The sequence below is a fragment of the Laccaria bicolor genome, genomic scaffold (assembly GCF_000143565.1).
Source record: "Laccaria bicolor S238N-H82 LACBIscaffold_18 genomic scaffold, whole genome shotgun sequence".
NCBI classification, from domain to species: domain Eukaryota; kingdom Fungi; phylum Basidiomycota; class Agaricomycetes; order Agaricales; family Hydnangiaceae; genus Laccaria; species Laccaria bicolor.
The window spans coordinates 718,206-732,230 of NW_001889889.1; the positions used below are offsets into that span (position 1 = coordinate 718,206).

The 14,025-nt window shown below is 47.7% G+C and overlaps 7 protein-coding genes across 7 annotated transcripts; 3 read left to right on the forward strand and 4 right to left on the reverse strand.

Moving 5' to 3' along the window:
- Positions 1–131: 131 nt before the first annotated feature.
- Positions 132–419, reverse strand: LACBIDRAFT_300161 (uncharacterized protein; the record flags this gene model as incomplete). The annotated part of the gene is made up of 2 exons (XM_001882924.1): positions 132–162; positions 217–419. The coding sequence occupies 2 exons, from the start codon at positions 417–419 to the stop codon at positions 132–134; spliced, it is 234 nt and encodes a 77-aa protein (XP_001882959.1).
- A 671-nt stretch (positions 420–1,090) lies between these two features.
- Positions 1,091–1,319, reverse strand: LACBIDRAFT_300162 (uncharacterized protein; the record flags this gene model as incomplete). The annotated part of the gene is made up of 2 exons (XM_001882925.1): positions 1,091–1,219; positions 1,272–1,319. The coding sequence occupies 2 exons, from the start codon at positions 1,317–1,319 to the stop codon at positions 1,091–1,093; spliced, it is 177 nt and encodes a 58-aa protein (XP_001882960.1).
- Positions 1,320–1,522: 203 nt separating this feature from the next.
- LACBIDRAFT_328846 (uncharacterized protein) lies at positions 1,523–2,250 on the forward strand (the record flags this gene model as incomplete). The annotated part of the gene is made up of 5 exons (XM_001882795.1): positions 1,523–1,563; positions 1,644–1,668; positions 1,691–1,825; positions 1,878–2,161; positions 2,208–2,250. The coding sequence occupies 5 exons, from the start codon at positions 1,523–1,525 to the stop codon at positions 2,248–2,250; spliced, it is 528 nt and encodes a 175-aa protein (XP_001882830.1).
- Positions 2,251–2,420: 170 nt separating this feature from the next.
- LACBIDRAFT_328847 (uncharacterized protein) lies at positions 2,421–3,845 on the reverse strand (the record flags this gene model as incomplete). The annotated part of the gene is made up of 3 exons (XM_001882926.1): positions 2,421–3,192; positions 3,254–3,506; positions 3,560–3,845. 3 exons carry the CDS (start codon positions 3,843–3,845, stop codon positions 2,421–2,423), a joined length of 1,311 nt encoding a protein of 436 aa, XP_001882961.1.
- Positions 3,846–5,313: 1,468 nt separating this feature from the next.
- Positions 5,314–6,610, reverse strand: LACBIDRAFT_328848 (uncharacterized protein; the record flags this gene model as incomplete). The annotated part of the gene is made up of 4 exons (XM_001882927.1): positions 5,314–5,458; positions 5,518–5,579; positions 5,879–6,142; positions 6,473–6,610. 4 exons carry the CDS (start codon positions 6,608–6,610, stop codon positions 5,314–5,316), a joined length of 609 nt encoding a protein of 202 aa, XP_001882962.1.
- Positions 6,611–7,729: 1,119 nt separating this feature from the next.
- On the forward strand, positions 7,730–11,362 carry LACBIDRAFT_300165 (uncharacterized protein; the record flags this gene model as incomplete). The annotated part of the gene is made up of 14 exons (XM_001882796.1): positions 7,730–7,901; positions 7,953–8,015; positions 8,072–8,128; positions 8,185–8,612; positions 8,674–8,892; positions 8,944–9,123; positions 9,181–9,377; positions 9,432–9,639; positions 9,694–9,851; positions 9,908–10,004; positions 10,056–10,235; positions 10,297–10,497; positions 10,563–10,862; positions 10,913–11,362. 14 exons carry the CDS (start codon positions 7,730–7,732, stop codon positions 11,360–11,362), a joined length of 2,910 nt encoding a protein of 969 aa, XP_001882831.1.
- Positions 11,363–11,585: 223 nt separating this feature from the next.
- Positions 11,586–13,990, forward strand: LACBIDRAFT_328850 (uncharacterized protein; the record flags this gene model as incomplete). The annotated part of the gene is made up of 8 exons (XM_001882797.1): positions 11,586–11,765; positions 11,817–12,203; positions 12,264–12,527; positions 12,580–12,711; positions 12,772–13,455; positions 13,500–13,511; positions 13,602–13,611; positions 13,740–13,990. The coding sequence occupies 8 exons, from the start codon at positions 11,586–11,588 to the stop codon at positions 13,988–13,990; spliced, it is 1,920 nt and encodes a 639-aa protein (XP_001882832.1).
- Positions 13,991–14,025: the final 35 nt, after the last annotated feature.

The window sequence follows — 14,025 nt, forward strand, 5'->3', positions numbered from 1 at the left end:
CCATAGGCAAATCAATCCTATGGGAAAACAAAGCTATAATACTACAGTAAGGATGCTTTCGACATAAAGAACAATTGCAAGTACTGACAATTGCAGTGATGATTCCACAGGGGCCAAACTTTGTCGTTAGGTCATGTTTGCCGTCCGCACACTGGGCAAAGACTAGGCGTGTTTCAGTGTTCACAGGTCGAAATAGAAAGGAATCAAGATACGAACGTTCTTGACGGTACCGCTCTCCTCTTTCCGCATCGGAAAGCGGATGATTTGTGGAATGGGCAAATGAGGGTTGGGACGGCGGAGCCTGGCTCGGCAGAGGCTGCAAAGGCAGAGCTGGCTGAGATGGCGGAACCTGCGACGGGTGAGCCTGCGACGACGAAGGCTCGGACAATGGACTGTAATCCTGCGCAAGCGTCTGCCATATAGCGCGGCGGCCGTGAAACAAGAACACAGGGAAGGGCTCAAGGTAAGATGGAAGGAGGAATGGCAGAGTTCGCCACGATTCGCAAGATTCCAGCACATCGACCCGAACTTCCCATTCAACAAATATCGCCAGATCAGTGACAGACTGTCGAGGTCTCAGGCCAGTTTGCTGATGCAGCTACGGACAGGACACGTGCCCCTTAACTGCTACCTCTACCGCATCACAAAGTCGGTCACCAGGCATTGCGACGCGTGCTGGAGAAGGAGGAGGCAGGAGATCCCGGAGACGATAGTTCACTTCCTATTCGAGTGCCAGGAATACGCAGGGGAACGTTACGACATGGATAGGGTGTTAGGGCGCCACTCAAGGGATCTTCAAGCGATCCTGGCGAGTCTGGACCACATCAAGGAGCTACTCAAGTATGTAGGAAGAACGGCAAGGTTCAAGAAAAGCCTCGGGGACGCTCTAGGTGACGTAGCCCACTTAGAGTCCGAGGAAGGTTGACGGATAGCACAGCTCTCTAGGTAAACACGTTGAAGGCACAAGCTCCCCAACAGACAAGTTGGCCCGTCGGCCAGCGGGTTCGCCCACAAAACCCCCTCTTATCTCTTACCCGCTTTTCAGCCCGCGGACTCAAGCTCAAGATTCACTTTGCCAGCACACAAATGTTCATTTTACGATAACAGACGATAGCAACCACACTCGTCTTCTTCCCATTCCTGTAAACGCTCGTCCCATCCGGCTGTGCCTGTCGCTTTGCGATCGGGTACTTAGAAGACGAAACACCAAATGGCCGGACTGCATAGTTAAGCAGATAACGAGACTACCCCGCCCGCCAAACAGGACGCACCTCTAAACGGCGTTTTCGTGCCGGGCTGGGAGGGGGAATGATCGCCATGGGCGTGCCCTCTCCAGTGCAAGAGGTGGTCCTAGGGGGTCAGGAATCAAGGCACTAGGGGCCTATAGGTAGTCTACTTAGTTGTAAAGTCTGACATGGGGCCTCGCCCCGATAGACTATAAATTTGACTTTAAAAATAAATAAAAAAGGCAGGCGGGGCAGTAAGTATGATGGAGCGCTGGAGGCCATTCGATTGGAGCTCAATGGGCTGGGAGGACTTCATGCTGGGTGGTACAGAGGAAGGGTGTGCTTTTGACGTCTTCTGTATTTAGGAACAGAACGGGACCGGTCGCAAGCCACACCCTTTTACTGAACTTGAAGCAGTGCAGGATTAAACTTATACTTTGCTGTGAGTAATGATTGATCCGAAGAGACCTCAACGATTTATTGGTGATGCCTATCAGAGCTTAATACGTTGGCGATTATGGGTCAAGCTCCCATTTGACTCCTTGCACCTCCTCATGCCCATCGTTTTGCGCCGTCAACTCGTCATATCGCGGGGGATTGTGAGCTTAGGAGCTTGGCCACTGGCACGCCGCACCGAATAAGTGCAAATAGGTGCCGAGCCCTCTCGGAAAACTGAGCTTTATGCGTTCGCCATTGGGCAGAGCAATTGAGAAGTTCGTTCGAGGCGTAACTGACTTGTTGATCTCTGCTGCCAGTGCGGTCACGATCATGAATATGCCGCAACACTCAATTGCTAGTAGCCTAGTACACCATCAATTCAATTGGCCCTTCGGTAGTTCAAATCGCTACCTCACGCCTTCTATCGACTCTTCATTGAGGGGTATTAACGCGAGAAGCGAAAGACCGATGCTCAAGCTCAAGGGCTCAGAATCTCGGTGAGTTTCTTTGACTTCGATCAGTCCGCGACTGACGGAAATCCAGGTTGCAATCCTGCCTCTGTCGTCGTTTTTCCATGTTGCATTGAACTCCCACTCTCAGTGAAGGCCGAGTTGCGAATTCAGCTTAGTGCTTTGGACGCCGTCCACCATTGGATCCTGTCTGTGAATACTGCGAACCTTCATCCCATAAATACCAGTGTTTAAAAAGTTAACACTTCATACGACAGACTACTCAGCTGCCGTCACACTAAAGATATTATGACGACGCCTCCCTTGAAATCTGCACCCCCACCTCCATCGGCGTATATCCAGGCGGACGATCATCCGATAATCCCTGGGCCCACGCCGACTGTCGCTGTTCCTTCAAGACGCGTATTTGCTCCTTCAGCGACCGAATTACCCCTTGCATATCAGGCAGCGACAATTGAACCTCATCTTCAAAGATCCCAAACTGCCCCGAAGTCTGCCGTCTCAATGACACTGATCTCCCGGGGCGTGCGCTCGACTCCTCCAATTGTACTATGTTATGCTGTGCCACCCTTAGCTGATTATCGAGGTCCTCTTGTCGTGCACGGCGAACCTCCTCCCGTGTTCCTGGGTCATCCAAAGGAGATTGCAGCGGAGGAGAGGCACCACGGCTGTTGCTAGTACGAGCACCGGCACCGAGTACACTTAAATTTGAAGTTGACGGTAAAGCTTTCTCTGAAGGCGGCGTTCGGTGGTTATTACGCATGTTTGCCCGGTTGTCAGTATTGGAAGACTCGCTGCCGGGTACTGTGACGGTGGCCATAAATTGCGTTATTATACGCTCGGGGTCCCCATCTACCTTATCACTCTGAAGAGCATCGTGACCTCCCCGACGATGCCAGCAGAACAGAAGGGAGATGAGAAGGGCAAACAACGTAATTCCACCTGCTATACCACCGACAATGGCGCCTACTGGAGTCCTCCGAGCTGGTGCACCCGTAACGGTGGTAGACGTTGTTTTCGCCGTGGGGGGCGAGGTGGTTGCAATACCATCGTCGTAGCTGGGCGAGAAAAAATAAATAAATAACAGAAAGCATGAGTAAACTGGTGAATCTAACTTACGTATAGATTGCATAGTCAAAGTTGACGTATGAGGTCGTGGGACCCGTGGTGGAGATGTTCAGTGTATGGAGAGCACTCGAGAGGTTTGTTAGAGAAAAAACCAACACATCGTAGTGGGGTATGACGGTTGGTGTTACAGGTATTGTAGTTGCGAAGAGTACTGGTGGTTTTCCATCAACTGAGAAGTTGGCGCTGTTTAAAGTTGGGCCGTGTAAGAAGTTTGCAATGATGAAGAACACATAAATCGCAGTTCCTGTTGAACGACCATCAGGTTATCGAAACAAAAAAAAGTCTTATAAATTATACCAGTAAACTGCATGTTGATTCCAATTGACCCTACTTTAGCGGGGTCATACGTCCCCGCAGTATATGTATTGTCGAATACCTGGGACCTGTCGAGAACAATATCGCACTTGTCACTGCCGCACGTTTGATCATCCCAGACGTTCTGGCTCGGATAATAATCGACTCGTTGGTGTGTCACCGAGTCACCAAACTGGTCGTCGATTGTCCCATTGACGATGGCGGCGGCAACGTTAGAACGCGACAAATGAATGATGATGAGAGCATAGCCAAGCGCGTCCAGACGCATTAACTTCACGCGGGTGAGGGGTAAGGCAAAGAGTATTGACGAGGTTATGTCGGGGCAGCCTTTGTCGGAAAATTTCCTGGCGCTTGATAAGTCAAAACGAGAACAAGTGGACCTTCATTTGGATGAAAAAATGAACGTTCATTTGTTCTTGACTTGATCGCGGAGGACAACAGAGGTGCAGCAGACATAAAAGGAAGTATAAGGGTTTATTACGCCACGAGAGGTTTACGAGAGTAAAACATGACAGCTGGCGACGCTGACACTGAATAGCGAGGGTCCATCGACTCGGAGAGCCCCGGAGCCCCAGCCTTAGTACGTGTAAATGTTGTGTGGCGTTGCTACCGTCAGCGTGTTATTTTTTTGAAGGGTGGCAGAAAGTTCGAATTTCTGATGACTGTTGAGTAACGAGCTGTCGATTATCCTGAATGGCAAAGGAACTCACGCAATACTAGTACTCCCTGCAGGCCTGCGCACAAATTACCGTACTCTTGTTCTCCAGTTTCAACATGCCGTTTTGTAGGTGAGGAGGCATCAGCGATACTCTAAGTGAGACTACCACAAAACTGAGACAGGATGGGGAGGATGCAAGGCAACGTGCAAGTCAGTCCTGGTCCGCATCAAACTGCACGCTGGGCCGCCCAGCTCGTCTTCAGTCATTGGAAAGTGTAGGTCTTTCTCGTGCTTGAGAAGGTCCTGCAGAGTGGTGAGGCCTGGAAGACCTAGGGTGCCAACCCTCCAATCCCTCCGCCCACGGCGACCTCCTCTGCTCCTTCGACAACCTATTCTGCTCCTTCATCGACCGAATCTCTTCCTTCATATTCGATATCGACATAGTATCCACCTCTTCCGTAACCTCCACCTCCCCCGTCTTCCTGGTCGACGTTCGCTGACTTCTCAATGACAACGGCTGCCCAGGGCCCGCTTTCTCGACCTTAACTCTTACATCTCCTGCATTTCTTGTTGGTCCGTCCTTAGTCGGTCTTCCGCTGCTTGTCGTGCACGACGGATTTCTTCTTGCGTTTCACGCCGGAATTTTGACTTCGTCAGAGAAGGAGGGGTGTTAGCTGTCAGTAGCTACGCAGGTCGAAGAGACAAGCTATGGAGGTCGAAGGAGACAGAGGTGGTAGTGGTGTGGATCCTGATGGGTATAAGACTATCTTTCCTGAGGGGGGGATTTGGTAGGTGTCCTGCCTGTTAGATTGGTGAACAGGGTCGCCGTTGGAAATGGTCGAATGGTCATCCTGCAAGCCACCATGGGCGTTTTCTGCCGAGGCTGCGAATGAACTAGGAGTTGGGCAGACGAAGATCCGTATGCTGATGCCGCACCGTTAAACTGTGTTACCGGAGGATTTCCTCTGTTCCCTATATTCTTGCCACTGTTTCGCCGACAATAACAGCTGAGAAGGAGGGCGACGAGGGCGACCACCACCAAGCCTCCCACTACTCCATCAACAACAGCTTTCATCAGCTACTTTGAGGACCAAGGAGTAGCGCCTGTAGTTGCGGGCTGCCCCGCAGTTGCACTTTGCAATACGTCCCTTGTCATTGCCGATGGTTTCTGAGAGGTAAGTGGTAGTGGTGGGGTTGATGAAATTGCTGGGATGTCATCCTGACTATGTCGAGGGACGTGATAGTTAGAAAGCGAGAGCGGTAAACGCGGTCTGCCACTCACGTTTGTATAGCATAGTAAAAATTAACGTATATGTTGGTGAAACCAGTGGTGTGAAATCCAGTCTATGATTCCCGTTCGAAAGATGAATTCGCGAAAACACTAAAGAATCGTATCGGAGGGGGTTGGTCGATAGATTAAGTAGATGGAAGGGCACAGACAACCGTCATCGACTGAGGAGTGACTGTCATAATATCATCGCACTGGTTCAAACACGTAGATCGCGGTTCCTAACGAATGTCACACCATCAGAATCTAAAAGACCCTCGAGATATAAAAGTGGAAAAAGACCGACCGCTAAGATGAAGAGGATTCAGGAACATTAGAGGATCTTGAGGTAAGTCCGTCACTGTATGGCTCACACCGAGGCAGTTCTGGTCGCGGTTCCAATCGCGCGAGAGGGGAATAGAGTAGAGATGGGAGTTTTCTCTTGGTGTTTCACCGAGAAGACGATGATGAATTGAGACAAACTCGTAGCAAACATCATGCGACCATGATGCTGCGAACTGCTGTTGTCCAGCCTCTTTTCCATGCCCAACTTCCTAACATGACTCATCATGGATGGTGATAATCTCAGAGCTTCTGAGAGCCGGAATGTTACGCTAGTAGCGATCAAGAAGGCAATGACCTGCGCACCGAAATTGACGGAATCTCACGTCAGCAACTCAACTCCTGCCTAACCTCTCATTTCTAATCAAAAATCAATATGCGGTTTGCCCATAGGGTACATGGGTTCTAAGAAGAGAAGGTTCAACGGATAATTATCATGCCGACGAATGTGAATGGACCTACGCAGAACCTAGAAGTACCGCTGAACCACTAAGCTTTCCCTCGTTCAAGCAAAGGCTGTTGCTCAAAGAGAGGGAGACACCCAGATCGTAGTGGTTCATTTCGTACCTTGAAAAAGAGTGTTTGAGCACCGAGTTGTGAACTTAACATAAAGCAAAAACCAACTCACCCTCGTCAAGCCTTGATATTGCACTGTCGTTGTTTTGCCTCTCCCTAACGAAGGCCGCGTATCCGGAGAGAACATCCCGCAGTTTCCTAAAGAGAGAGGAAAGAAGTGTACCACCCTTGGCTGATTGTCGAGGTCCATCTTTGTCGTGCTCCTGTTCAAAGGGACGGCAGTTACCCACGGTTTCGGAAATGCTTCTTCGTCACGTTCCCTTACAGCAAGTGGTGGTGCACAATCGGATCAATCTAACCAGAAACCCCCTTTTCGCGTGGAACCCTGGGTTTCTTCTGCATTTGGTAGAAATCCCCCTTCCATCAGTCGATGGGTTATTTTGAGGAACCCCATGTCGGAGTTAAATTCCTAGATGCCGACGCGTGTCGCGCTCAAATTTAAATTGATCTTGGCTCCCCGGGTCATGATGAGAAGAGAGTGCGACGAGTTGAACTCCATCATGCACATCCCTTGTCGCACACGTATCGTCGCGCGATGCGACGCGCCCACTCGACAAGTGGTTACCACGGTAAATAATATTGGTTCATGGTCTACACGATGCTACAAGATGCAAACAAGATGAGGGTTTGGACGGGTAGCTGTAGGAGAGCGGGAGTGGTTTAGGGATGCCACTGCTCCCTTCCATAGTCCCTTGCTACTTGAAAGGTTGATGACCCCCGCCGCCAACTTGAACTTATGCATGTGCATGTGGTGGACTTCAAATATTCTGAGCTCCGCTTCTTGTGGAAACAAGGTTTCTACGCAAGCACTTTGAAAACCCTGGGTTGTTCAGGGGAAACCAGGGTTTCTGGATAGTTTACAGCCGTTTTCATAACGATAGGCCAAAAGTTCAAAATTACAGATACAGTCGGACCTCAAATTCTAATCATGTACACGAAAATCAGCATATATTTCAGGGATGACGAGGATAGATCTACAGTTATGTCGGAGATTTCTTTAGCCAGTCACAACCGGCTCGCATTCTAACTGAGTTTCAACACCGGTTTGAACCTGACTTGCAATAGATTGCCATCGGGTCAAGGCGTTGAAAGGGTCCTAGTTCGGTTATGACTGAGAATTGATGGATCAGATCAGTTACAACGTGGTCGTATCGGGCATTGTATCCGTGATCGTCGATTTCATGTTGATTTCAGAGATAGCGACCTGATTTTGACCTGATCACCTCCCATTCCTCTTTCCCAACCTCACGGCGTGTCCGTGGAGCATTTCCGTCGTCAACATCTCATTCTCGTCATCTTATCTGGCCAAATGGCAACACCAAAGCAAGCCAAAGTAGCGATATGTGAGTTCTGCGGGCATGGGTTCAGCCCCTACGGGATCGGATCGCACAAAAAAGCTTGCCAGAAGCGACGGGAAAATGAAAGGGTAGATCAACAAGTTGTTGAGAGGGAGCTGAGGGACAGAAAAGCCAAAGAAGAAGGTGCGTGATTGTTTACACTCCCTAACTCTGTTTTGATATTTGATTCCACAGTGGAATTGCTGGTGCTTGGTCGGCGCACGCTCGCAAAGGCCATGACGGCGCCGACACATCGTAGTATGTGTAATTTAGATGTTTTTTGGATCTACTATGCTAACGGGATATTTCATCAGATCTTTTGCAACAAGAAACACGTGGGGAATCACACCAGAACGTCAGCCTGCTGCCTGGTAAAATTTCTACTCTCTGTACCTCTCAGCTAATTCTGAAAGACCTGATTCTATAGATGATAGGTGGGCAAGTTGGGAGACTCGTGCCACATCACCTGAATCACTGCCGCCGCCTGCATCCAACGTGCTTGATCAGGCCAGACCCGACTCAGCTCATTGTAATACACTCCTTGATGATGACATCAAGACTGAGTATCATCCACACAGCGGCCGTGCCACATGCATTGATCATTTCAATGAATACGGATTCCCATCGGCTAAGGCTCCTAGACCACGACCGCCTGATGAGCCATGGCGTCCCTTCCGTTCACGCGTTGATTTTGAGTTTGCGGAAATCGCTCTAAAGTCTCATTTAAATAAGAATACGGTCAATACACTTATCGCAATGCTTCAGGCATGTTCATCTGGCACTGCAAAATTCACCCTCAACAGTCATGATGAAATGCGGGAGATTTTGCAAGGCGCATCAAGTAAATTAACACCTGTATGACTCCAAAATTATTGTTTATATATGAGATGTATTTACTTCCTCGTTTTGTCTCTAGTTCGAAGAGAAGATGGTCAGCCATTCTTACAAGGGGGTTGAGCATAATTATCCCTTTTATCATCGCTCATTGTGGGATTGGGGAATGGACCTTGTTAAAAATCCCCTCCTTGCATCTTCATTTGAGTGGGATGCTCAGCGGTTATTCAAGTTCGATGGAAAGACTTATGTACGATTCTTTCATGAACCATGGACAGGTGACAAGTTCTGGAAAGCACAAGTGAGTTTTATACTTCACTGGTTACATATTACCTGAAATGAACAATATTAGTCCTCACTTCCAGCCAGTGGAAAACCCCTCTGCTACATCTTGTATGCAGACAAAACAAAGCTTTCATCATTTGGTAGCCAGATGGGTTACCCTGTTATTGCAAAAATAGCTAATTTACCAAGTGAAATCAGCAATGGTCAGGGTCTTGGTGGTGGTAGTGTTGTTGGCTGGCTTCCGATAGTTCGCTACCTCTTCTTTCCCTGTAAGATTATATTTATTAATTTTTTTTTCCTTTAGGTTGAAGATGATGAGGGTGAAAAAGGAAAGAAGGGATATGTTGATTTCAAGCGGGTTATTTGGCATGAATCATTTCACATGCTTTTAGAATCAATTCGAGAATATTCGAAAGTTGGATGCTGGGTTGAATGTGGGGATGAAGTTCAACGACATCTCTTTCCAATGGTTTTTATTCTTTCTGCTGACTATGAAGAGCAGTAAGTCCATTTTAATCTGGAGCTTTCAATCAAAAATTCTGAGTCTTTATTCAGATGTATTATGGCTTTGATTCGAGGGTCGAATGGATTATGCCCATGCCCTATTTGTTTGATTCCATTGGAGAAGCTGTCTGACTTAGAAACAGCATATCCATTACGAACAGCTCAAGACTCAGAAGCTGCTTATAATGAAGCAAAGAGTTCTCAGAGACGTGGAGATGCAGAGTCATTGATGAAAGATCTTGGGCTACGGTTTGTCAAGGTAATCACATTCTAATTGTATCTTTATATCGATTCACTCTCTCTTCCATACCAGAATGCATTTTGGAGCATCGAAAATTCAGATCCCCATACAGCTCTATCCTGGGATCGCATGCACAGCTATCCTGGAGGACTCGGTGGCAAACATATTCTCCCACAGATCCAACTAATTCTCAAAGAGACACGTGAAGCAGCAAAGCAGGCAGATGATCAGTAAATTTTTATTTTGTGTTTTTTTTCTCAAGTGTTCATTGTCATATTAACCATAGAATTGCAAACCTTCCCCGTTGGAGAAATCTCAACCACTTTGACCATGTTACATCAGTCACCTTTTCAGATGCAAGAAAATATGAAGACATTCTCAAAGTTTGTTTGCCTTTTAGAATCCAGATGATTCTTAAATTTAACCAAATGCAGATGGTTATTTTTGCAACGCACAACATTATCACCCATTCTGAACATCCTGGTGGATATCTTCTTTTGAAGGTACTCCGAAGCTATATTTCTCTTGATATGTATGCTGCTCTGGAAGTTCACACCGCAGTAACCATTGCTGCAGGTCGGAAAGAGCTCTTGCGTTTCTCCAAGGCTTTGAAGGTATACTAAAATTTTATGCCTGATGCTGTAAAGGTGAAACCAACCATATATTATTTCACAGGCTTATGAGCAGCATAATAACAATGGGGACTCAGAGAAAAACTGGGAGTTTCCCAAGCGCCATACACATGCTCATATGTTTGATGACATTGTGGCCAAGGGTGTTACAAAGAATTACAGTACAAAGCCAAGTGAACAGATGCATGGAGAAGCCAAAAAAGTATATGCACGTGTAACAAATTTCAAGGAAGTTGAGGGCCAGGTAACAAATTACTATTATCATTGGATTAATTTTAGCTCAATGCTTTAAACTATTTTTCACATTAGATCCTGCGGCACAATCATTGGACAGCTGTTGCAGATTATATACGTGCTCAGCTTGACAACCTCGATGAATATCATCGCCAAAACGATTCAGAACCCCAGGATGAGGCTGATGACCCAGGTGGCTTTATCCACCTTGGAGCAAAACAAAAGCCAATGACAATGGCTCAAGTTGAAGAAGATTCAGACTCTGCATTCATCAACTTTCGAATCAAGTTTGCTAAATTTATCAACGATTTCCTTGTTGCCCATAATCTTCCTCATCCGCAAAACAAAGCCCTTACCATTAAAAAAACCGATTTGGTACCTGGCTCTTCCAATACATCTTAATATAGCTAACCTCTTGAAATTAGTTGACTGAATATCGATATCTCAAAATCAAGTACGAGTCAAAAATAACCTGGCATTTAGTGGAGGATTACCTTCGCTGCACACCCAACTTTGGAAAAGATCAACAGCCAAGACATGATTGTGTTATTGTGCACACACAAAACAATCTAATATTTGCTTGTCTGGTTTTTGCGTTCTCTTTCCAAGTTGAAGATCAACAACATTTGTTTGCACTTATCCATGCATATGATGCTCCGACTGGCATGCTTCGGAGGAAAGACAAGGATCTCGGCCTCATTAGAGTTCGTGCAAGACCTCGAAAAGATGTGGAATTCATTCCTGTTCAATCAATCATCCGAGGAGCCTACATTGTCCCAACATTTGAGAGTGTTGACGAGCATCACATTGTTGACATTGTTGATGTGGACATGTTTTTACGTTTACAGGAGATGTACACATATTTACAGCCATGATTACTCGAAATATATTCAGATTCTTGCCAGTGTTCAATTACTCAAAGATGTTCAGGGAGTATTGGCATTTTCAGGGATGAGTGTGATTGCAAGCACTGTGCATTTAAATTATTATGTATGTTACCGTTGACCCCATCACAATGTGGCCAGGGTTTTTACATGTGGACTCTGTGTATTAAAAACACCAAGAGCAAAGGCCAGAGTCCTTCGTGGAATTCCCATCATGCCGCGTCACTTTCAACCTCCCAGTGGCCTTGACACCATTTACAGCGACGAGGGCGAAGAGTTTGCTGGGCTCGATGACGTCATGGGAACCACCTCAGATGATGACATTGATGAAGCAGCTGCCACTGTTGAGGTTGCAGTAGTTGGGGAAGATCCGACCTATGAGGACTACGAGGATGTAAGTTATTCATACTTAGACTTTGAGAACCGAGCACTAACACGAATTTAGGCTTTGAAGGCTGCGCAGCTTCAGCTGGGGAGCCTTGCAAAGCTTGTCAAAGAGCAGGCTGCAACCATTGCCACGCTCAAGGCCCAGCAACCTAAACGTAGCAGGAAGCAACCCAGTGGACAAAGCGACCTTCCCAAAAGCATCGAGGACCGCCGTGAAATGATCAGCCATCTCGGACGTCGATTCGCGCTCATGAATAACCCCTTCTTCCCAATGAAGTTGGAAGGCCACCTCGTGGCATCAACACGGCCAAACGTCGCGTCAAGCGATTCCGAACGCTACCGATCCGATGCCGCAATGCAGGCATGTCTTTTAGCAGAGGTGTATGAGGTTGTCCCCTCTGACCTCCATGCTGCTATGCACGAGTATCGCCAGTTTGAGCACATCGTGAGTCTTGGCACTTTTCCTTTTCAGTATCATCATAATTCGCTGATATTCCTCAATCAGTTCACGAAAGCAGGCAAGAGCTTTTTACGCACCGTGATGTCCGATCTACGGTCGAAAATTCTCCCCGTTATCTTTGGCTCAATCCCACAAATTGTGTCCCGCCTCAAAGCCGACTTTAATCGCTCGGAAATCCAAGAATTCGATGCATTGTTGAAGCCAGTGTCAGAGCTTGCACGCAAGAAGTATACGAAGTATGCGCCAATTCTATTCCCCGACTGTCAGACTGATATGAGCATGCTGTTCATGTCACGAGAGCTAGCATTGGTAAGCTATTGTTCAAATATTGCGAGAGGGACTTTGCTCACCATCAACCAAGGCACTGAAGGGCCTCTTGCAAGGTGCCGCTTCCATCTCCCGAACTAAAACTTATGCCAAACCAAAGACGTACGCCAAACTGTGGAAAGTGTTATATGTCACAGAAGGCAGCATTGCGACGATCACAATTTTGGTAAATGTCGATTTCAGTTCAAATTCTTGGACAACAATTCATTTTTTGGTCTTACCGTAGGTTCGAGCGGCATTTTCCCCTGACTCGGAATTTGATGCAGCAGGGAAAGGTGCTCGCTCAGGCATCGACTACGAAAAAGACTTCAATTCGTATCGCGAGTTTATGCAGGCAAAGGCAGGCACACCGTACCACAAGGCACTACTCAAGTTCTATAACGACATCATCTTTAAGGCGCAAACTTTAGACAATAACACAATGGCTCCAAACAACGACGACGACAGCAGCGGCCTTGAGGAAGCATTCACCAGGCTCGCCCTCACCCCGACCACCAGCACCCCAGCCCAAGCCAGCAACTCTGGTGCTCACGCAGAGCGCCATGCCGACTCAACTATCAACAGCGCAGGTTCATCACATCAGCCTCAATCCTCGACGTCTGTGCCCTCGCAACCGATTGTTCAAGAGGTGGCACGACCCGCTAACGCTAGGAAGGGGAAGAAGAAGGCACGGGCGCCTGCAACGGAATTGGCAACGGTGACAACTGCAACGGAGATGGCGGCGGCAGCGCCTGCGTCACATCAGCCTCAATCCACGACGTCTGTACCCTCACAACCTATCGTTCAAGAGGTGGCACGACCCGCTAACGCTAGGAAGGGGAAGAAGAAGGCACAGGTGCCTGCAACGGAATTGGTTGCAATGGAGATGGTGGCGGCAGTGCCTGCAGCAACTCGCAGGACCAGACGTCAGGTTTGAGGCGGACTTATTCTTCATCGATTACTCTCACGAAACAGTTGACATTGTTGGTATGTAGCAGGTATCTACTTTTTCGTGCACCACCGTATTGCATTTCCTCAGTATCTCGTTGAAATTGGTCTTTCCTCTGATTTGTGCAGTGCCAACAAGGTGATGCTATTGCTAATCAAGACATACAGTACAAGTCTTAAAAAAAAGCAACGAGAAGTAGGGAGACAGGGTGCACGAAGATACAGGTATCCAATATACCATGTCCAACGGAAAACCTATATGCGCAGCATCCGAAGCCTTAGAACCCATTGATGTGTCCTGCCATCTGAATCATCTTGTCGAACCTGAGGAGGTTGTCGAGGTTCTGGCTCTCGTCAGGGTATCAGCTTCCCTCAAGGGCTTGAGTGAACAAACACTTGCCCAAACTCGATTCCGCAGGGAGTGCACCGATTTCGATGGGGATGGCGCTCAAATCGAAGTCGTCCCCGAGGAGCATGTCCGCGGCGGTGGACCAGAGCGATCCGTTGGTCTCCCATGAGTATGCGGCGTACTCAGACTGCATCTGCATCTCCA